Source organism: Cervus canadensis, chromosome 7 (genome assembly GCF_019320065.1).
Source record: "Cervus canadensis isolate Bull #8, Minnesota chromosome 7, ASM1932006v1, whole genome shotgun sequence".
Taxonomy (NCBI): domain Eukaryota; kingdom Metazoa; phylum Chordata; class Mammalia; order Artiodactyla; family Cervidae; genus Cervus; species Cervus canadensis.
Window position 1 is genome coordinate 17,633,748 of NC_057392.1, and position 22,310 is coordinate 17,656,057.

Sequence of the window (22,310 nt, forward strand, 5' to 3'; positions counted from 1 at the left end):
CCTGGATTAGAGGTGCAGGGCTGAAGAGCCCAAGTGGGATATTTCCTGGGAGACAATACAGCCCCTTGCTCAGCTGCTGGTGGAGCGCCAGGAAGGATGAAGACACACCTGCCACGCTACTGGAGAGAGACATCTCTAATCAGCCAGTGCCTGGTGCAGAGGGCAAAGGGGAGGAGAGGAGAATCATGGTCCTAAAGCCTGGAAACAGCTTCGGTCCTTTCTGGCATCTGCGTGATGATTTTTCAACTGACGTTGCTGTTTGCTCTCCACATTTTTCATAAAGCTTGCCTAATTCCATGAGAGCCCTAAGGCTTGTCTTGGCCTTTCTCCTATTCAGTCTTCTTTCTCCTGCACAGAATGGAATGCATTCCATCTGCCTTAATGCCTTCCTTTCCCTTTTAAAGTCAAACTGTCTAGAATAATGGAGCAATGGAAGTTAGATACTCAATGGGTTCAAGTGAGGTTTTTAATATCGTTGTTTTTCAGTCGCTAAGACATGTCCGAATCTTGGTGGCCCCATGGACACACCAGGTGTCCCTATCCTACATCATCTCCCAGAGTTTGCTCCAACTCATGTCCTTTGAGTCAGTGATGCCTTCTAACCATATCACCCTCTGTTGCTCCCTTCTCATCTTGCCCTCAATCTTTCCCAGCATCAGGGTCTTTTCCAGTGAGCTGGCTTTTCACATCAGGTGGCCAAAGTATTGAAGCTTCAGCGTCAGCATCAATCCTTCCAATGTGTATTCAGAGTTGATTTCCTTTAGGATTGACTGGTTTGATTTCCTTGCTGTCCAGGGGACTCTCAAGAGTCTTCTCCAGCATTACAATTCCAAAGCATTAATTCTGTGGTGCTTAGCCTTCTTTATGGTCCAGCTCTCACATCAATACATGAATACTGGGAAAACCGTAGCTCTTACTATATGGACCTTTGTCAGCAAAGTGATGTCTCTGCTTTTAAATATTAGATGAACTAATACTTTGAGGCTACTTGAACATGTCCTGTGATTATGATTGTATTTGACTTTTCTATTTCAAACTGGGGAACTTTAGAGAATTCTCCATTGTGGTGAAATTTTCAGAGTTTAATCCTTTAAAACTAATATTTTGAAGTTTAAAAGCTGGGGGAAAAGAGCCTGAGGAAATTCCTCCCTTCTGAAACGGTAAAACGAGGTAACATAAAAGAAAGGAAAGCACTCAAATTTTTCCCAAACTCTGAAAAGAAGAAAAAAAAAATGAGCCTGGAATAGAATGGAAGGAGTGAGCTAAACCCTGATGGGAAAATGCATGCCTAGGAGCCGCACCTCACTCAGGTTCATTTCCTAAATTTTAGGGAGTGGAGGGAGGAAGCTGATGCCCCAGGAGGAGAAAAATAATAAATGAGTCAGGGACACCTGAGAATGATGGTTGGCAAAGGTTACTACATATGCAGGCAATATTTCTATAGAAATAAAACCTGAGGTTTTAAAAGTATTAAGTGCTATAAAGAAATGGCCATCCATATCAGAAATTGAACAGATGTGTATATCAAAAAAACAAGCATATAGTTAAGTGAAGCCAAACTATGCACAGGGATGTATATTTGAATTTTTATTATCAGCTTGAGACAAAATGTTTTCAAATGAACTATACACATTATTGTGTATGTGTAAGTAGATAAAGTTTATCTGTAAGAAGCTGAAACCCTTAAAATAGAAACAGCTTTAACTATACTGTCTATTCCTCACTCTTATAAAAGGAGTCTGAAGATAGGTAGCTGATAACAATCAAGATGATTTCAAGGTGCATTAAGCATCTGTATTACTGCTTTGTCATCCTTAGCATAAGACTTATGCTCCAGAATGGCTGCCTGAGCACCAGCCATTGCATCTGCATTCCAGCTAGTAGAAAGCAGATAGCAGTAAGTAAAAATGGCCAAGGGTTAGCTTCTTTCTTTTCTTCCTTTCTTTCTGTCTCTTTTTTTGGCCCTGCTACTTAGGATTTTAGTTCCCCCAGCAAGGGTCAAACCTGGGCCTAGCAGTGAAAGTGCTGAGTCCTCACAACTGGACTGCTACAGAATTCCCAGGTTAGCTTTCTTTTAATGAGATTTCTTTCTCCCATATTGTACTGACCAGAACCTAGATCACCCAATTTCAAGGAGCATGGAAACCTTGTTTTGGGTAGTCATGTGCCCAACCCCAAGTCAGGGGTTTTATAACTAAGAAAAAGGGGGTAAATAGAGGTGAGAAATAGACCTGGCCACAACACATTTCTGCTGATGGAATTTCTTTAGCCGTTACTTATGTGGCTGGCTTGCATGGAGAGCAGGTCTAAGCTGTCAGATGACTCTTTGGTCCTCCATCTTCCCAGTCATTTCAAAGTCTTCAGAGTGTGAAGGAAGGCAAACGGTGGCTTTTCTGAGTGGTTCACTGTTAAGGAAGTTAGGTGTTAATTCCTGGGAAGGAATTTTCATTTTTTCCACGTGCTCTGAAGAGGAAAGGAACATTTGATGTGTTATCCTCATCTCCCAGAGGTTTCTTACTTACCTACTTTCATTCAAGTTGCTCTCCAGTGCTTACTAAAGAATCTTCTATGCAAATGAAACGGAAGTCTGCTATCTGATCCCTAGATGCACAGGATCATCTCTTTCATTACCTAACACTGCTCTCCTCCCATAGCCCCAGGTAAGCCAGGCATGCCTGCAGGAGATAGCAACATGGACCACAGGCACCACTTTTGCAAGATTCAGCCGAAACGGGTTTATTATAAGTGATCCATGTATTACAGAATTTCTGGGAGGCAGGGAAACCAGTCCTAGCCGTTCATAGCCAAGGACAATGCACACGGAAACACGCAGCCACATGGCAAGTTCTTCCAGCAGAAGATCTTCCAAGAACTGTTGCTGTTGCTTGGTCCAGACACAAGACAGGGGGTGTCTGCTGGCTGCCCCTGGAAGCGGTGTCTGCTGGCTGCCCCGGGAAGCGGTGTCTGCTGGCTGCCCCGGGAAGCGGTGTCTGCTGGCTGCCTGGGGAAGCCCTACTAGGTGTTTCTGCTTCTGTGCTTGCAAAGGGGGCTCTTGCTGTATTTGGTTGCCTCCCTGGTGCTCACCTGTTTTCTCAGACCCTGCCACACTGCACCTGTTTGAGTGGTCGTACACCTGGACTTAGGGCTTCCCACTTGGCACATTGGTAAGAATCTGCCTGTCAATGCAGGAGACGCAGGTTCAATCCCTGGATCATGAAGATTCCCTGGAGTAGGAAATGGCAACCCACTCCAGTATTCTTGCCTGGAAAATTCCATGGACAGAGAAGCCTGGTGGGCTACAGTCTATGGGGTTGCAAAGAGTCAGACATGACTGCACACGCGTGCATGCACACCTGGACTTAGTGACTAAACAGCAGCAACAATAGCTGGGCAGCAGAATTCTACTCCCAGGGCACCTGCGGTGGAGGGAGGAGGTGGCAGGAGGGGTGCTGGGGGAGCCAGTCTGCAGGCCCCCATCTATTACCACCAGGGAATAACCCTGCATTTGCCTTTGCCTTTTATACATTATGAAGCAGCCAGGTACACTCTCTGGTAAATATCTTGCAAGAGAAACAAGCCTCCATTTATTATTATTCCCATTTCAAACACAGGAGAGGATGCGAATCCCAGAAAGGCAAATCTGACCACACAGAGTCAGTTGGGATTTGAATCTGAGGCTTCTTTAGTGAAGCTGTTTCTCATCTTAACTCATCGGCCTTTCTTTATTTTTATGCTAGGAAATGTAGGCATTCTGGCTAGTGTCACGGGCTGAATTATGTGTCCTCCTCAAATGCTTCTGTTGAAGCCTTAAGCCCTGGTGCTTCAGTATGTGACTATATTTAGAAATATGGCCTTTAAAGAGGTAATTAAGGTAAAATGAGGTTATTAGGGTGGGTCTTCATCCAAGATGTCTGCTGTCCTTATAAGAAGAAACCAGGACACAGATACACAGAGGGATGAGCGTGTGAAGACTTGGGGAGAAGACGGCCATCTGCATGCCAGGCAGAGAGCTCGGAGGACCCAAGCCTGTGGAGACCTTGACCTTGGACTTCCAGCCTCCAAGACTGGGAAGAAATAAATGTCTTCCATTTAAGCCGCACTGACTGTGGTAGTTTGTTACGGCAGCCCTAAGCAGACTAATGCAAATAGGAACTGAGTTTGCCTTTCCAATAGAAAAACTGTTTTCAACAATATTTATATCTTTTTGTTTTGTTTTGTTTTTCTCTTCCTAGACCTAATGAGTTTGGGGAAATTTTTTATCTCACCAGTGCTTATTCTTTTCCATTGAGTCCCACATATGTGCACTTATTTGATTACCTAAATGCCACAGCTCGGGAGTAATCTTATTTGAGCAAGGTGCATCCAGGTAGGGGTCAGAGAAATAAGATAATGAGATCGAGAGAAAGGAGGGGTGGGGGGAGCTTTGCATCCACCAAAGCCTGAGGTGAGCATTGGAGACTGGGATTCAAAATGCCTCTATTTTAGGACAAAAGAGAATTTCTTTCTCTTGCAAAAAGCTGTAAGGACCAGAAGGGTGCTGACTTGGTAACGGGAAAGTTAGGAGAAATGAGAACCGTGTTTTCATTTGATGTGAGAGGGAACATGGTGAATGCAGAAAGCCCCCCTTGCCGGCTGCCACTAATGCCTGACCTTGCTCATTAATCTCTGCCGCTTAGCAGAGACCTGGAAAATTGCAATTCTCCGTGCCAGCAGCCCTTGTTCAATAAATCCCGAGCCAGCAGGCAGAAGCAAGAAATGGCCCGAAGCTCGGAGCTGGCTTGCCGCATTCCACACTGCCACCCAGCAAGGGAGACTCTGTTTTAACTCGGGAACAACTGGCTGAGGAAGCTGGGGCCTCTTTGTGTTCATTTCCAGCTTTTAAAAGAACGTGTTGTCTTTGTTTTTATTAGCGTCTCATGGGATGCTCTGTGCCAGCATTGTGATGAACTAGGTATACGAATTTATTTTTATTACGATTTTTTTTCCTCAGGAGGAGCTGACCTTTTCTCTAACACTAGCTGCCTTGTTCTCTGGGTGTATTTTGATCCAAATTTGAGGCTTAAGGGATAAAAATCCCAATTCTTGCTTTTCTTATTTGTGGCTCTGTTTTCCCTGCCTGGAGGGCTGGGTTTGGGTCCTGGTGAAGGAAGGCACCCTAGCTGTTCTGCGTCGGTCTGGAGCCCTGGTGCTGGAGAGGGTCAGTGGCCATTTCAGAGGCCTCTGGAGCCCAAGTACAGTCTCTGGGTATCAAGGGCAGCCCAACTGACAGATGTTAATTCTTTCCCAGTTAACATTATACTTTGAAAGAAGGTAGGACATTCTAAGAAACTTGGCATTAAAATACCCCATTTGCAAGGCATACTTATGTTAAATGACTGTTATTTCTTGATGGCGTACTAAAATTTAGGTTCTTTTATAGTACGCTCTGTGCTTTGCCTCCTAATCAAGGCAAACTCCCACTCAGGACAATTATATCCCAATTTACTGCTTATGTGCAAATTTCTGATCTAGGGGATTAGGCCTTAGGAGGTAATTTGTTTCTACAAAATAAATCCTAAAATATGGAGGGTTATAAATGTGTAAACGAAAGACTTTACATCTGTGTGTGTGTGTATGTGTGTGTGTATACACAAGCCCCTGTGCTCATGAATTAGTGCCAGTATCTCTAGGCAATGACTTTGAATCATCACAAACTCAGAAACAAATATAAGAGCCCTTCTGATCAAGCATGGGGGTTCATATATTTTGGAATGAGGCTGAATTTCAAACTTTTAAAATCACACCCGGAGCTGTTGCAGGATCCCTGAATAGCTCTGTTTTGCCCTGGATGACTGCGTGTCTTTTAATTTTGGAAGAACTCATGCTAAGTGAGTGAAGTCTGCCACTTGGATGGGGACTGGGTGGATGAAGAACACTTTTTCAACCAGTGAAGAATAATTTTTCAAAAAGTGTTGTATTTGCCATCCCTCTTGTCTGGGCCAGTGAGTGTGAGGCTAGCTTTGGGGATGGCCTCCCCATCCCCTTCCTAGAGGCCTTTGCTGTTGTTGAGTTATTTCAGTTGTGTCTGACTCTTTGTCACCCCATGTACGGTAGTGCACCAGGCTCCTCTGTACATGGGATTTCCCAGGCAAGAACACTGGAGTGGGTTGCTCTTACTCCAGGGGATCTTCCCGACCCAGGGATCGAACCTGAGTCTCCTGTGTCTCCTGCATTGGCAGGCGGGTTCTTTCCCTCTGAGCCACCTGGGAGGCCCTACCCAGAGGCCCACTAGGCACATTAAAGCACCCACATTCCCTCTCCCACTCAGCACCCTGTTTTATTTGAGGAATTTCTGAAATTCTATTGCTTATCTATACATTTACTTTTTTATTTTCTGTTTCCCCAGAAGAGCAGGGTTTTTTCTTCTGTTCTCTCCCAGCCCCTAGAACAGGGACAGGCCCACAGGAGGCCTTCTGGGCCATTTATCAAATGACTGAATTTGGCATATGAATTCTCCTGGAGTGCCTGGTAAACAGACAGATTTTTTGAACTGGTAGACCGAACCATGTGTTTAGACTTGGACTGTTTGAGACTTCTTTTTCCTCCCTGGGCAACAGTAACTGGTCCATACAGCCGGCTGTCATCTAGGGCTCTGTCTAAGGAATTCAAGGTAACAAGACACCGGGGAATAAAAAGAAGATTTGGAGCAAGACCTGGATTCTGAATCAGCCCATGGCCAGCTCTCACCGGGTGCTCTCCAGTGAGGCAGGTGATGGTCTCTGAGCCTTTGTAAAGTGAGGACCATGGACGTTTCCTGCAGCTATCCTAACTGGCCAAAGAAGCCAGACAAGGCATACAACATGAAGCTACTTTAAAACCTAGCACTGGATGGGAGAGGTGTTTGGGGGATAAAGGACACGTGTACGTATGGCTGAGTCCCTTTGTTGTTCACCTGAAGCTGTCTCAACATTTGTTTGTTAACTGGTTATACCCCAATGCAAAAGAAATAGTTTCATTAAAATATTAAGTGGTTATTAACAGGTACGTGCTGAGTTGCTTCAGTCATGTCCAACTCTGTTTGATCCATGCATTGTAGACCACCAGGCTCCTCTGTCCATGGGATTCTCCAGGCAAGAATACTGGAGTGGGTTGCCACGCCCTCCTCCAGGGGATCTTCCGGACCCAGAGATCAAATTCACATCTCTTATGTCTCTTGCATTGGCAGGCGGATTCTTTAGCCCTAGCACCACCTGGGAAGCCCGTTGATAGGTAACAGAAGAAATAATAAAACCTAGAAAGCCCCAAAGTTAGATCAGGTGCTGTTATGTGTTGAATTGTGTCTGACCCCAAATTCAGATGCTGAAGCCCTGTACTCCCAGCCCCCCACCACATCATCCCTCAGAATGTGACTCTATTTGGATATAGGCCCTTTATAGAGGTGATTCAGCTAAAATGGCTTAGCAGGTAAAGAATCCACTTGCAACACAGGAGACACAGGAATCTCAGGTTCAATCCCTGGGTTGGGAAGATCCCCTGGAAGAGGAAATGACAACCCACTCCGGTATTCTTGCCTGGGGAATCCCAGGGACTGAGGAGCCTGGCTGGCTATAGTCCATGGAGTCGCAAAGTCAGACACGACTGAGCGACTAACACACTACTACAGGTTAATACGGCTGCTCACCAAGAAACTTTGATGGGCTGGAGGGCTGATCTGTGTTTTATCAGGATGAATTCACACAAAGGGAATTTTTGTCTCTCAAACCGTTTTCCTATTCACTGGATTTTCATGACCATATCAGAGGCTTGTAGAATCTATTTGGGATTGTCTTCACCTGGTAGCAGTTCCTTCCTTTTATGTTTATGATTCTAAATTTTCCATTTGCCATCAAATGATCTATAAAAGAAAATCCACTTACGTCTATGAGGGAGAATCCATGTAATGCTTGGTGAAGACTGGTTCTTATTACAACAGCATCTTCTAGAAGGGCTCCCTCAACAATTCTCTGATGGTGTAATAAAATGCAGACAGCAGGGCCATTCCCTGTCTCAGTTTCTGCAAGGAGAAGGCTGTATTTCAGGGAAAGAGTGTGAAAAATACCTTGTTATTTGTTTCAGTCGCTAAGCCGTGTCCTACTCTTTGCAACCCCATGGTCTGTAGCTTGCCAGGCTCTTCTGTCCATGGCATTTTCCAGGCAAGAATACTGGAGTGGGTTGCCATTTCCTCCTCTAGGAGATCTTCCTGACCCAGAGATCAAACCCATGTCTCCTGCATTGGCAGGCAGATTCTTTACTACTCAGCCACCAGGGAAGGTCTAGAGCCATGCAAAGTGTAAGTCTGACTAGAAGGAGGTTCCTTCCTGGTGGGGAGGTCACGGAAGAAGCCTGAGCTGCAGGGAGCATTGGTTCTTCATCAGGCTGGGCCATCAACAGCGCTCTGTGCCGTGCCTCAGTTGTTTGACGATGTTTCTGCCTGGGGAAAAGAGTATAATTGTTTGGGATGGTTTTACAGCTGTACCTTTCATTCTGAGAGGGAAGATGGATGGGAGCACAGACAGACGGGTGACACAGACAGGTAGATACTGTAGTTGAGACTGCCGCTGCCTTGCCTGGTAGACTGTGAGCCTCACCTCCTCAGAATTGCTCGTGTCTCTGAGACCCGGTGCTCCAGGTAACGGACCTGATCGCGTTTGGGTGAAGTCTGAAGGGCTCATGGGGAGTCCTGCTCACACCTCTTGAGCTCCAAGATCAGGAAGGTGGTTTTTCTCTCCTGCTCCAGAGGAGCTGGCAATCAATATCTTTTTCTATCAAACCAGGGGATTGGAATGAGTCATCTGTTGACCATTCTCCTATTCCGCTTTAGAACTGCTTCCTGAGCTGTGGTACATATACACCATGGAATATTACTCAGCCGTCAAAAAGAATTCATTTGAACCAGTCCTAATGAGATGGATGAAACTGGAGCCCCTTATACAGAGTGAAGTAAGCCAGAAAGATAAAGAACATTACAGCATACTAACACATATATATGGAATTTAGAAAGATGGTAATGATAACCCTATATGCAAAACAGAAAAAGAGACACAGAAATACAGAACAGACTTTTGAACTCTGTGGGAGAAGGTGAGGGTGGGATGTTTCAAAAGAACAGCATGTATACTATCTATGGTGAAACAGATCACCAGCCCAGGTGGGATGCATGAGACAAGTGCTCGGGCCTGGTGCACTGGGAAGACCCAGAGGAATCGGGTGGAGAGGGAGATGGGAGGGGGGATCGGGATGGGGAATAAGTGTAAATCTATGGCTGATTCATATCAATGTATGACAAAACCCACTGAAATGTTGTGAAGTAATTAGCCTCCAACTAATAAAAAAAAAAAAAAAAAAGAAAAAAAAAAGAACTGCTTCCTGGAGGGCACACAGAAATGCTAAAATTCTAGGACCCTGGAGAGAAACAAATGATAAGAACTGCACAGTCCCGGGCAGTTTACACGGTGCTTTGGTGACATGCTGCCCTCTCAGCCTCAAAAGCTACTGTCAGGAGCCGGGTGGGATGGGTGCTGTCCACTCCAGGCAGCGGGACTCTAAATAAAAATGCCAGGTGCAGCCCACCCAGTGCAGATGTGAGCGGCAGATGGTCTTCATGGAGCGGCAGTGCGCGGAGGACACGGGAGGAGGGGTGGCTGGAGGGAGGTCTGGAAATGAGGGTGGTGTCGGTCCCCTGCGTGGCTTGCCTGAATCTACGGTCCCTTCGGGTGGAGCAGTGTGCAGAGCCTGATGCCCCCAGGGCCTCCCAGCTGTGGGGACTGCTGACCCTTCTCTTGTACTGTTCCGGGTGTGTATTCACAGGACCCAGAAGTCATCTTTAGGTGGAGGACTCTCTGTGCCTTGCCCTGCTGGGTGAGGACCATCCCAACGCAAGCCAGCAAAGGCCACCTGCCACCCCAAAGACTGGGTGGGGCCTGATGCCCTGGGGCTCCCGCCTGGCGGTGTTTGGTGGTCACGTGGCTGGCCCTGCTGGAAAGCAGCCCCTCCCTCTTTGCATCGGGGCCCAAACATCCCTGAGTCTCACCACTGAGCAGATGGCCAGGCGGAGAACCACATGACTGCCCACATCCTCTGCTGACTTAGCAAGTCCTTCCCCACCCCAATGGGTCTCAGTTTAATTTACACCATGGCCTTGAATTTGCTCGTGACTAGCTGGAGCAGGCTTTGAGTTTTTATTTTTATTTTTTCTGGCCACACCACACGGCTTGCAGGATATCGGTGCCCAGACCAGGGATGGAACCCAGGCCATGGCAGTGAAGGCTGGGAATTCTAACCACTAGGCCACACTGAATTCCCAGGGCAGGCTCTTTAAAAAACAGTTTTACCTCTCCATTTTTGAGATGTGCAAACTGAGGCTCAGAGAAGCTAGGAACCTTCCTGAGGGTCCCAGAGCAGGCAGAGACACCCCTAATCCACCCTTATCTGGACCTACACCCCTGCTTCTGCTGCAGCCTTATCAGAGGTGGGAGGGTCTGGGGGCTGGGAGACGGTCAGCCCAGCCCCACGGCAGGCTGGAGGCGCTGTCTGCCTGCCTGAGACCTCCTTTCACTATTCCTCTGGACTGGTGCTAGGAATAGGCACTGTTCCGGCACATTTTCCATTCAGGAGAGAAACCTTGCCTCTTTTTCACCATGCTGCTGGGGTCAGTGCCCCATAGAGGCTTTGTCGTGCCCCACTGCCCAGACCCCTCCTTAAGAGCACTGGGGTGGAAGAGGGGGCTGGGAACTCCCTGAAAGGCCTGCACTGGACAGCAGCCTGGCTTATCAGTCAATGGACTCATTTGCAATCAACCATTGGTTACTTGTGGAATGCCTGCTATGTGCTGGGCCCCGTGTGAGCCGCACAAGAAGGCTGAAGCCCCCGACCTTAGGGAGCTCAGATGGGTTGATGGACCACCAAACAGGAAGTAGAGCAGGGAGTAGAATAAGACAGAGGTAGCTCCATGAAGAGTAGTGATGCGGGGGGAGTGGGTAGGGTGTGCCCCGGAGGGAACCCACTCCTTGCAGGGCCCTTCCTGTCCCCCGCAGGCAAGGCCAAGTTCCTACCTTTGGGTTTCAGCTGATGCTGCTGGTCGGCATCTCTCGTCTGCCCTGGAGTGATGGCAAAGGGAGGTTTCATAGAGCCCTCCTGCACCCTTCCACTGTCACCATCACCCAGGTCAAGGGAGGGAGCCTTGGCATCAATGAGGGGATGTCCACTGGGCGCCGGCTGTGGTCCCTCAGTTGCCCCTTCTCCATCATTCCCTCACTCCTGCTGAGTGTGGGGTGCTTAGAGCTCCTTTTTCTTCTAGCTCCCAGGATGACATGGACCCATTGCCAGGCCCTCAGATCATTTGCATTGAACCCTGTGTCCCCAGTTCTAATTGTTTCTTTTCCTCCACAATCTGGGTCCTGGATGCTCTGCACATCCCTGGGCAGCTCAGCAGAAGCACTAACCATGGCAGACCTCCAAGAAATGCTGGACTCTACAAAGTAAAGACTCCTGAAACATCAGTGGTTTTCTTTTTTAAACACTGAAATATTTTTCAAAGGAGGGAGGAATCTATAAATCACTTTGGCTGAAGATATTAGTCGAAGATATAATTGTGAAATCCATTTTTATGACCCGTCTTTACTGTCTCATTACATATTCCCTAAATATACATAATTTTCCACATCTTCATTCATCATGTGTCAAAAAATAATATTGCTGTTTTCTTCCGTTATTGTAAGAGGGAAAAGACGAAACAGGTCGCTCAAAAGCTTCAGGCTGCAGCAGCATTTTAACTCTGAAAGAGAAAATCTCCCATCTTCTTTTGAGTCAGATCTCATTCTCCCCCTTTGCAATCAGGGTACAGTAGATAGAAGGGTTCCTCTGGGAGGAGAAGCACCTGGGACTCCAGACCTTCCGGTGATGATTCTTGGTGCACAAGATACTGCTTCTGCTCCATGCCGAGGACAGATGAGCTGAGCCATCATGCGCTGGTTTGATATATGCTTGCGCTCCAGTCACAGGCTCTTGTGATAATCATTTTTTTGTTTAGTTGCTAAGTTGTGTTCAACTCTTTTGCGACCCAGTGGACTGTAGCCCGCCAGGCTCCTCTGTCCATAGGATTTCCCAGAGAATACCAGAGAGGATAGCCAGTCCCTGCTCCAGAGGATCTTCCCAACCTAGGGATGGAATCCACATCTCCTACATTGGTAGGCAGCTTCTTCCCACTGAGCCACCTGGGAAGCCTGTGATAACCTCAGTGAAATGTTTTTAAAGGATGAATTTGAGCCTCAGGAACCTCCTATCCTTCCTGATGTTTCTGCTCCTTAGAGAATCTCTGAAGAAAGGGACTTGGAGTGGGGATTAAAATGTGGATGACTACCCAACACAGTAAGAGACAATCCCACGATTCTCTGTATCATCTGGGGTCTCATGGGTTAAAAAATATCACTCACAAATAATCCATGGACATCAAGATACTCAAAATCTCAGTGGTCAATCTGAGATAGAGGGAAACAATTTTACTGATTTCGGTCATGGGCCAATCAGTCCAGTAAGGCTTATAAAGCCAGCGTCTTCTCCTCCCAGATGGAGGTGTGATTGGAGGGCTCCAGGCGCAACCTGCTTGGTCTCTGAGAAAACTGAGGGGAGAGTATTTAAAGATCTGCAAAGGAAAAGTTATTCAACCAGACACGTCTCTCTCTCTCTCATCTATCTACCTGTTCTATCTATCTATCTAATCTATGGGCTTCCTAGGTGGCTCAGTGGTAAAGAATCTTCCTGCCAATGCAGGAGACGAAGGTTTGATTCCTGGTTCAGGAAGATCCCCTGGAGGAGGAAATGGCAACCCACTCCAGTATTCTTGCCTGGAGAATTCCATGGATAGAAGAGCCTGGCGGGCTACAGTCCATGGGGTCACAAAGAGTTGGACATGACTGAGTGACTGAACACACACACGTCTATTTAACCTATCATAGCTATTTATCCACCTATCTAAACTATCATCTAACATTATCTATCTGTCTATCTAATGGAGAGAGAAAACAGATCAGAGTAAGCAGGAGAGAAGGGACCTGTGTCACTTGCATGTGACCCCAGCATCCCTGACTCTCTGTGCTGGGGATACTGACTGAATACTGTCATCCGAGGGCACAAAGTAAGACAGACGGAGAAGGGCTGGACCACGCTCAGGTTAAGTGATGACCTCAGGATGCTGGTGATAAGGTCAAGGAGTGAAGCCCTGGCTGTGCTCCCTGGGTGGGCTTCCTGTCCTGCCTCCTATGCTCCCCGTGCTCCACCCCCAAGCTGGATGTGCTCCACACGCTGTCCTGACCTCTGCTCCAGGTGCAAGCCCAGGATGGCGGGGATATTCTCAGCCCAGGTGCCAAGTGAGGGGGTTCTGCCTCCAGTTCTTTCAGGAGTTAACCCCAGGGCCTTATTTGTTACTTCATCTTAAGCCAAGTAGCTGGATCTCAACCCTAGCTGCATCTGGAAATCACCTGAGAGCATTTTTTAGAAAGTAGGGCTGTCTGACCCTATGCCCAGGGACGCTGATTACTCTAACTTGGTCTTGTTTGAAGGAGTGCTTCCGCTGTGGCCGTGAAGAGGCACCCCGAGTCTGGGGTGGGTCCTCATGTCTCTGTTACAAAATAGTGCCTTTGATGATTCTGATGATCAGCTGTCACTAAACTGAAGGAATATTAACGATTCTTCCCTTCTGTGACTAGAGGGTTTGTTTATTTATTTTTCTTATCTTTGGCTAGAAGTGTACACAGCACAAAGGCAGCCTCAACACAGGTAATCACTTCACCATGGCTCCTATCCTATTTTCAAGGATCTTAACTGTGAATGAGTTCAGCCCCCTGCCACAGCAAACAAATGCGAAGCCTACGTCATTGAAACAAATTGTTAAGATGTGCAAGTCCAGCTTGATTGTGAAGGTCGGATGGTATCATCCACCTGTGACAGTGGTAGAAACAGAAGGCCTCATTCAATCAGTAAATCTCACGTGTGTGTGCGTGGAAGCTCAGTGCCTCTGTTGGTTGGAGCTGTCCTGAGCAAGAGTTACCACTCGGTCTATTATCTGCAGGACTGTTTAAATTGTATCTCGGGAGGTTCAAGAAGGCGGGGAACATATGTACACCTATGGCTAATTCATGTTGATACATGACAGGAATCAAACCAATATTGTAAAGCAATCAGTAATCAATTAAAAATAAATATAACCAAAGATAAAAAAAAATACAAATCAGTAAAAACATAAAAAAGAAAAAAATTGTATGTACATGAGAAAGAGGAAAATAATAGCACTGTTAGAGTTTTAAATTTTTTTAATTGAAGTACAGTTCTGCACTTGTTTCAGTGTATAGGAAAGTACAAACACATACACGTATACGTATATTCTTTTTCAGATTCTTTTCCATCATAGGTTATTGCAAGATGTTGAGTAGAGTTTCCTGTGCTATATAGTAGGTCCTTGGCATTTATTTTACATATGGTGGTTTAGTCACTAAGTTGTGTTTGACTCTTGAGACCTCGTGGACTGTAGCCCGCCAGGCTTCCCTGTTCATGGGATTTTCCAGGCAAGAATACTGGACTGGTTTGCCATTTCCTTCTCCAGGGGGGGGTCTTCCAGGCCCAGGGATCAAACTTGGGTCTCCTGTATTGCTGGTGAAGTCTTTACCAACTGAGCTACCAGGGAAACCCTATCTTATATATAGCAGTCTGTGTACGTTAATCCCAATATTAAATGGGGCCCCAAGGAACAGAGACTGGTACAGAAAGTGTCCATGATGCCGACTGTGTTTCTGACTTTCCTCGTCCCTCCCTGGCAGGGGTAGCGACTCGGCAGTCAGAAGACGGTTGCTTCTGAGCTCTGAGGGAGCCCAGGACACGCTCTGCTGGCTGGTACCTTGCAAATTAGGTCTCGTGCTGGGGGAGGTGCCACGTGGCGCTCGGAGCCTGGCTTGATCCAGAGCCGCTGTCTTCCTGCTCGCTGCTCAGTGATCGCCTTCTGTTTGTGCTTTTCTTGCTCCAGATGGGCAGAAGAAGGTTCAAGAGGAATTCGACATCGACATGGACGCGCCAGAGACAGAACGCGCGGCGGTGGCCATCCAGTCTCAGTTCAGAAAATTCCAGAAGAAAAAGGCCGGGTCCCAGTCCTAGCGGGAGAGTCCCTTCCTAGTCTGCCAGGAGACACCAGCTTCAGCCATCATCCATCAAGAAATTGAAAAGGAACAGCGCCCTCAAGAGAAGTCCTCATCACATGATACCCATGTGCACCGCAGTCCCGCAATGCATGCACAGAGACCCGTGATATTTATACCCTTGTAGGAAGGTGTAGACAATGCAGTTGTGAGCAGCTTAATCTCTGTTTATCTTCAGGATCATTCCTCCTGCAACTAATTATTTTCCTTGATGTTGTAATAAAATGGAGTTAAGATGTGTGATTTAAGTGTCTGCCTCTGTCTCCCCTTTTACATTAACTTGGAAAGTTACTGCTGTTAGAAGGGGCTACAGGCTAGATGCCTATTTTCCTCTCCCTCCAAGAGTCAGAGCTGAAACGCGGTGCCTTCTGTGAGCAGTTTTCCTGCTGAGAATGGGAGATGTATGCTCAGCTGTGCCTGTCTAGTTCAGAGATGGGCAATGAATTTTCTTCTTACCGTGGGGTTAGAGCCCTGGATCCTGGTGAGTCAAAGAATCAGAGGGCTCCCTGGGGAACTGTGACTCATGCAGAAGAACTTGAAGTGGGAGGGCAATACATCTATTTGGGCGTGTCACCCAGGTTTAGGCAGCAGGCACATTTCAGTTCCCTGGGGGGGATGTCCCCACTACTGACAGCCATTCCACCACTCACCTGCCTCTCCCCACTCATGTGGGGCTCCATGGCCAGGTGATCCCCCGCCCCCTAACTCCTTACACTCCTCAGATAGTAATTTGCCACCTGTTAAGACTATTTAGCACATCCTGCAAATGGGAGAAGCTGTGGGTTCTCTCACGCCCCATCTCTTCCCCTGCAAACCTTGCAGATGAATTGCTTCCCACACCCAAAGGGTAGGCAGGAAGGAGAGGGCTGTCACATGCAGAGGACAATCCTCCGAGTTGAGAGACAGGTGTATATTTGCCTTGGGGACCCGGGAGGCAGGGGCCTCCAGCCCCCAAGTCTGGTGTGGTTTGGGCTTTGCCATGTGAGACCCTGATCTGGAAGCTGCATCTCATCTTCATCCCGAGATGCTTGGGGGCAGCACAGGGTACCACTGTGGGCCGATCAGCTTCTTTCCTTTGCCAGCAATTAACCAAGGATGGAGGCAGAGAGTGGGGAATAGTGGAGAGAGGAGGAACGTGGTGTGTGTGTGTGTGTGTACATGCCCTCTCACATACGTGCACCTGGGATTGTGTGTGTGTACAAAGTACAACGCATGGTGGGAGCAAGCAGTGGGCAGGGCCATGACTTGTAGCTTCTCTGGCAAGGCCCCATTCGATGTCCCCAAGTACAGACTGAGAAAGACTGTCTGAAAAACTCATCTGCAAATGTGTTCATTCTCTTGTGTATGCAAATCCCTTTTACTGGACACCTTCTGGGGCTGTTATGGTCCAGGAGACTTGGGCTCCTCTGATGTGTTTCCAACTAGAGAAGCACAAGTTGGGATCGTTGTGGCTTGCCCAGCAACCAGCCAGGGCCCTTTGGGGCTCCTGACAACCTGTGGTCCCCACTGAGAGGAGGACCGTGGGTTGAGGGGACCCTCCATAGAAAGTGTCATGAAGACAGTGGATTATGAACGTGACCCTGTCTTCTCTGGAGTCACAACACGAGGAAAGTTGGGAGCAAAAACAAGCATTTAATCATTCACATGAATTCCCTCTACACCTGTCCTCCCAGCAATCCCACTGCTCCCTCATTCTCTGAATGTTTTACATAAAGGAAGTGGGGTTCCCCCTTACTAGATGAGTCTGGACTTGATGACCAACACTCTCTCTGGCTCTGAGAAATCTAGAAACAGGACTTCCCTGGTGGCACACTGGATAGGAATCTGCTGCCAATGCAGGAGACATGGGTTCCATCCCTGGTCTGGGAAGACCCCACATGCCATAGAGTCACTAAGCTTGTTGCACCACAACTACTGAGTCCTGCAGGCTCTAGAGCCCAGGAGCCACAACTACGGAGCCCACAGCCTGCAACTACTGATGCCTGCCCATCTAGAGCCCGTGCTTTGCAATAAGAAAAGCCACCTTAATGAGAAGCCTGAGCACCACAACTAGAGAGTAGCTTCCACTCACAGCAACTGGAGAAAAGCCAGTGCAGCAGTGAAGACCCAGCACAGTCAAAAATAAATAAATAAAATGCAATAAAAAAAAAGAAATCTAGAAACGACTGGTTTTATAGTGAGGATGCTCCCCCTAGAGGGGATTCTCCATGCACAGTGGGGAGTCCTAGGGAGGGACTCCTGGACCGGAAACACTCCTTCCACACTGACAAAGCCCCTGGAGGCAAAAGGAGGAGGGTGGGGTGATGACTGGAGAGGCCCCTCAAGCATTTTGATTCACCTTCTTGGTTCAATCACAGGATGAGGGTGTATGTGACTTTCTATGGGTCACTGGAATGAATTTAATTTACTTCCCAGGTGGATTCATGAGAGTCTGAAATGCCAGTCAACAGCAGTGCTGCTGCTGCTTCTAAGTCACTTCAGTTGTGCCTAACTCTGTGCGACCCCATAGACGGCGTCCTACCAGGCAATGGGGAGACTCCAAAATGCCCCGCTCTGTATGGGAATTGGGTGCATTAAGCCTATGGCTTCGTAGAGCCAGAGGAAGGAGCAGAGGCTCGTGGCTCCAGCCTCTGGGGACCTTTCTGCTGCTGAGGCTGCAGTGTTCACCGCAGGGAGGAGGGGGACTTTCCCTTCCCAGGCTGTGTCCAAGTGGGGCAACATGTGGTGTCAATTTCATTTCACACATAGTTATTGAACTCCTAGTATATGTATGTACTTGGCACTGTCACGGTGGTGGCAGAGTGGTGGGGAGGAGGCAGCAATAAGTAGATGGTAAAATGGAGAGATTTGTGCTCCAGTGGACCAGAGGAGAGACAGCTCATCTGAGCTTGGAGAATTACTGAAGCCTTCCTAAGGAATTGCAACCCACAGTGGTCATCCGAAAGAGAGTGGGGGCCACTGTATTTACCAGGTAATAGTGTGGGGGGTAGGCGGGTGCAGGAGTCAGGGCAAGGCCTAGGAGGAGAAGGGGCTGAGCTCTGCAGACCCAAAGATTCACTGGATTAGCACACCCGAGCCAAGGGGCGTGCTGTGTACTCAAACTTGTGCAAGCCAGGAGGCAGGACTTGGAACTAGATTCATATCTGACCTACAGGTCAGCCAAGTGACCACAGAGAAGCTATCTACCTCGAGCAGCTTGTTTCCATACCATCCAGGTGATGATAAAGTCTACTTGGCAAGGTGGATGGGAAAATGTTAGGAATTTAAAATGTCTCCATGTGGGTATCTGATGAGTGAAAGATTATTAATGGTAGCGCACGTGTGCATGCTAAGTCGTTTCAGTTGTGTCTGACTCTGTACGACCCTATGGACTGTAGCCCACCAGGCTCCTCTGTCCATGGGATTCTCCAGGCAAGAATACTGGAGTGGGTTGCCACGCCCTCCTCCAGGAGATCTTCTTGATCCAGGGATGGAACCTGTATCTCTTTTGCCTCTTGCATTGGCAGGTGGGTTCTTTACCACTAGCACCACCTGGGAAGCCAATGGCAGACCATGAGGTAAAGAGTCAGTCTTTGCCTCCATCACCAACACCCTTTTTCCTGACTCAACCTAATTCATGGGACTCTGCTTCTCTGGGTTGTAGCAATCTGGGTAGGTGGTGTGTGCTTGACTCAAGAGGTTCAGTTCAGTTCAGTTCAGTCACTCAGTCATGTCCAACTCTTTGTGACCCCACGGACTGCAGTATTCCAGGCCTCCCTGTCTATCATCAACTCCCAGAGCTTGCTCAAACTCATGTCCATTGAGTCAGTGATGTCATCCAACCATCTCATCCTCTGTCATCCCCTTCTCCTGCTTTCAATCTTTCCCAGCATCAGGGTCTTTTCCATTAAATCAGTTCTTTGCTTCTGGTGGCCAAAGTACTAGAGTTTCAGCTTCAGCATCAGTCCTTCCAATGAATATTCAGGACTGACTTCTTTTAGGATAGACTGGTTTGATCTCCTTGCTGTCCAAGGAACTCTCAAGAATCTTCCCCAACACCACAGTTCAAAAGCATCAATCCTTGTGAGTCTTAACCAATAGTCATGGACCTGAGCCAATCAATGGGAAGGAGAGTAAATGCTGAAGCTGGTTAAAGCTGACCCCAAATCTTAAATTTTTTTTTGGCAAGAAGCTACAAAAGTTCATTTGGAGAGAAATGCAACGGGATGCATGTGAGGACCCAAGACCCAAAATGTATGGGCCCACAAGAGATGGAAGGGTAGCTTAGGTTGACTCATTCATTGAAAAGAGAAGAAACCCACTCTTTGTTCTTATTCAGTCACCAAGCTGTGTCCAACTCTTTGTGACCCCATGGACTGCAGCACACTAGGCTTCCCTGCCCTTCACCATCTCCCAGCGTTTGCTCAAACTCCTGTACATTGAGTTGGTGATGCCATCCAACCATCTCATCCTCTGTCCAGGGGGCTGTAAGAGTCTTCTCCAGCATCATAGTTCTCTCTAAAAAAAAGAGTTATTAAGGTCTCACAGACATCCAAGAATAGAACATCTAAGTTATCTCGGATGCCATGGACAGGCAGAATTACATTGAATTTATGGCCACACTGGGGCATAGTGAGGGAAGAATGGATTTCTTTATATTATTGTCTTTATAGCATTTTATGACTTTCAGTCAAGTCTTACAGTTTTCTTCACATAGGTGTTGCACATTTCTTTTCAATTTCCAGGTATCTCATAGTATTTGTTGTCCATTCAAATACAGTCTTTCCCCACAGCGATCTCTGGTTGGGTTTGCTTTTTTTCTAGGATAACTACTGATTTCTGCATATTCAACTTGTTCAGTTCAGTTCAGTCGCTCAGCTGTGTCTTAGCGACCCCATGGACTGCAACACTCCAGGCTTTCCTGTTCACCACTAACTGCCAGAGTTTACTCAAACTCATGTCCATAGAATCGGTGATGTCATCCAGCCATCTCATCCTCTGTCATCCCCTTCTCCTCCCACCTTCAATGTGTCCCAGCATCAAGGTCTTTTCCATTGAGTCAGTTCTTCACATCAGGCGGCCAAAGTATTGGAGTTTCAGCTTCACCATCAGTCCTTCCAATGACTATTCAGGACTGATTTCCTTTAAGATGGACTGGTTGGATCCCCTTGCAGTCCAAGGGGCTTTCACGAGTCTTCTCCAACACCACAGTTCAAAAGCATTAATTCCTTGGTGCTCAGCTTTCTTTATAGTCCAACTCTCACATCCATACATGACCACTGGAAAAACCATAGCTTTGACTAGATGGACCTTTGTTGGCAAAGTAATATCTCCACGTTTTAATATGCTGTCTAGGTTGGCCATAGCTTTTCTTCCAAGGAGCAAGTGTCTTTTAGTTTTTATGGCTGCAGTCAACATCTGTAGTGATTTTGGAGCCCCCCTCCCCAAAAGTCTGTCAAATCATATGTAATATCTGATCATTTTCAGTGGATTTGTTCAGATTTCCAACTAGACAGACCTGTCTATCATCTGTAAATAACAATAACTTTCTATTCTGTGTTTTGAGCGCCTTTCTTTATTCTTGTCTTGTATTATTTAATCTCTATCCTTGCATTTTGAGGGAGGTGTAGGGATTTTTTCCATCTCAAGTGACAGCAAGAGACCATCTCATGCCTGAGGTGAGCATTATTTTTCTTTTACATATTCTTGAGAATCACTTGGACAGCAAGGGGATCAAACCAGTCAATCCTAAAGGAAATGAGCCCTGAATATTCATTGGAGGACTGATGCTGAAGCTCCAATACTTTGGCCACTGGGTGCAAAGAGCTGACTAATTGGAAAAGACCCGACTAATTGGAAAAGACCCAGATGTTGGGAAAGATTGAAGGCAGGAGAAGGGGACAAGAGTTGGATAGCATCATCAACTCAATACACATGAATTTGAGCAAATTCTGGGAGATAGTGAAGGACAGGGAAGCCTGGTGTGCTGCCGTCCATGGGGTCACAAAAAGTCAGACAGAACTGAGCGACTGAACAACACAACAACATATATTCTTTTCCATTGTGGTTTATCACAAGATATTTTTTGTTTGTTTTTTCTATTTATTTTTATTAGTTGGAGGCTAATTACTTTACAATATTGTAGTTGTTTTTGTCATACATTGACATGAATCAGCCATGGATTTACATGTATTCCCCATCCTGAACCCCCCTCCCACCTCCCTCTCTACCCGATCCCTCTGGGTCTTCCCAGTGCACCAGGCCGGAGCACTTGTCTCATGCATCCAACCTGGGCTGGTGAGCTGTTTCACCCTTGATAATATACATGTTTCGATGCTGTTCTCTCTAAACATCCCATCCTCACCTTCTCCCACAGAGTCCAAAAGTCTGTTCTGTACATCTGTGTCTCTTTTTCTGTTTTGCATATAGGATTATCATTACCATCTTTCTAAATTCCATATATATGTGTTAGTATACTGTACTGGTCTTTATCTTTCTGGCTTACTTCCCTCTGTATAATGGGCTCCAGTTTCATCCATCTCATTAGAACTGATTCAAATGAATTCTTTTTAATGGCTGAGTAATATTCCATGGTGTATATGTACCACAGCTTCCTTATCCATTCGTCTGCTGATGGGCATCTAGGTTGCTTCCATGTCCTGGCTATTATAAACAGTGCTGCAATGAACATTGGGGTGCATGCGTCTCTTTCAGATCTGGTTTCCTCGGTGTGTATGCTCAGAAGTGGGATTGCTGGGTCATATGGCAGTTCTATTTCCAGTTTTTTAAGTAATCTCCACACTGTTTTCCATAGTGGCTGTACTAGTTTGCATTCCCACCAACAGTGTAAGAGGGTTCCCTTTTCTCCACACCCTCTCCAGCATTTATTGCTTGTAGACTTTTGGATAGCAGCCATCCTGACTGGCGTGTAATGGTACCTCATTGTGGTTTTGATTTGCATTTCTCTGATAATGAGTGATGTTGAGCATCTTTTCATGTGTTTGTTAGCCATCTGTATGTCTTCTTTGGAGAAATGTCTGTTTAGTTCTTTGGCCCATTTTTTGATTGGGTCATTTATTTTTCTGGAATTGAGCTGCAGGAGTTGCTTGTATATTTTTGAGATTAATCCTT

The 22,310-nt window shown here is 46.8% G+C and overlaps 1 protein-coding gene across 1 annotated transcript in view; it reads left to right on the forward strand.

Moving 5' to 3' along the window:
* Positions 1 to 15,443, forward strand: part of PCP4 (Purkinje cell protein 4) — a 65,931-nt gene extending 50,488 nt beyond the window's left edge. Inside the window, exon 3 of the mRNA XM_043474456.1 lies at positions 15,032 to 15,443. Coding sequence (XP_043330391.1) covers positions 15,032 to 15,159 — 128 coding nt within the window. The 3' untranslated portion in view covers positions 15,160 to 15,443. The remainder of the gene's footprint in view (positions 1 to 15,031) is intronic.
* The last annotated feature ends 6,867 nt before the right edge of the window (positions 15,444 to 22,310 follow it).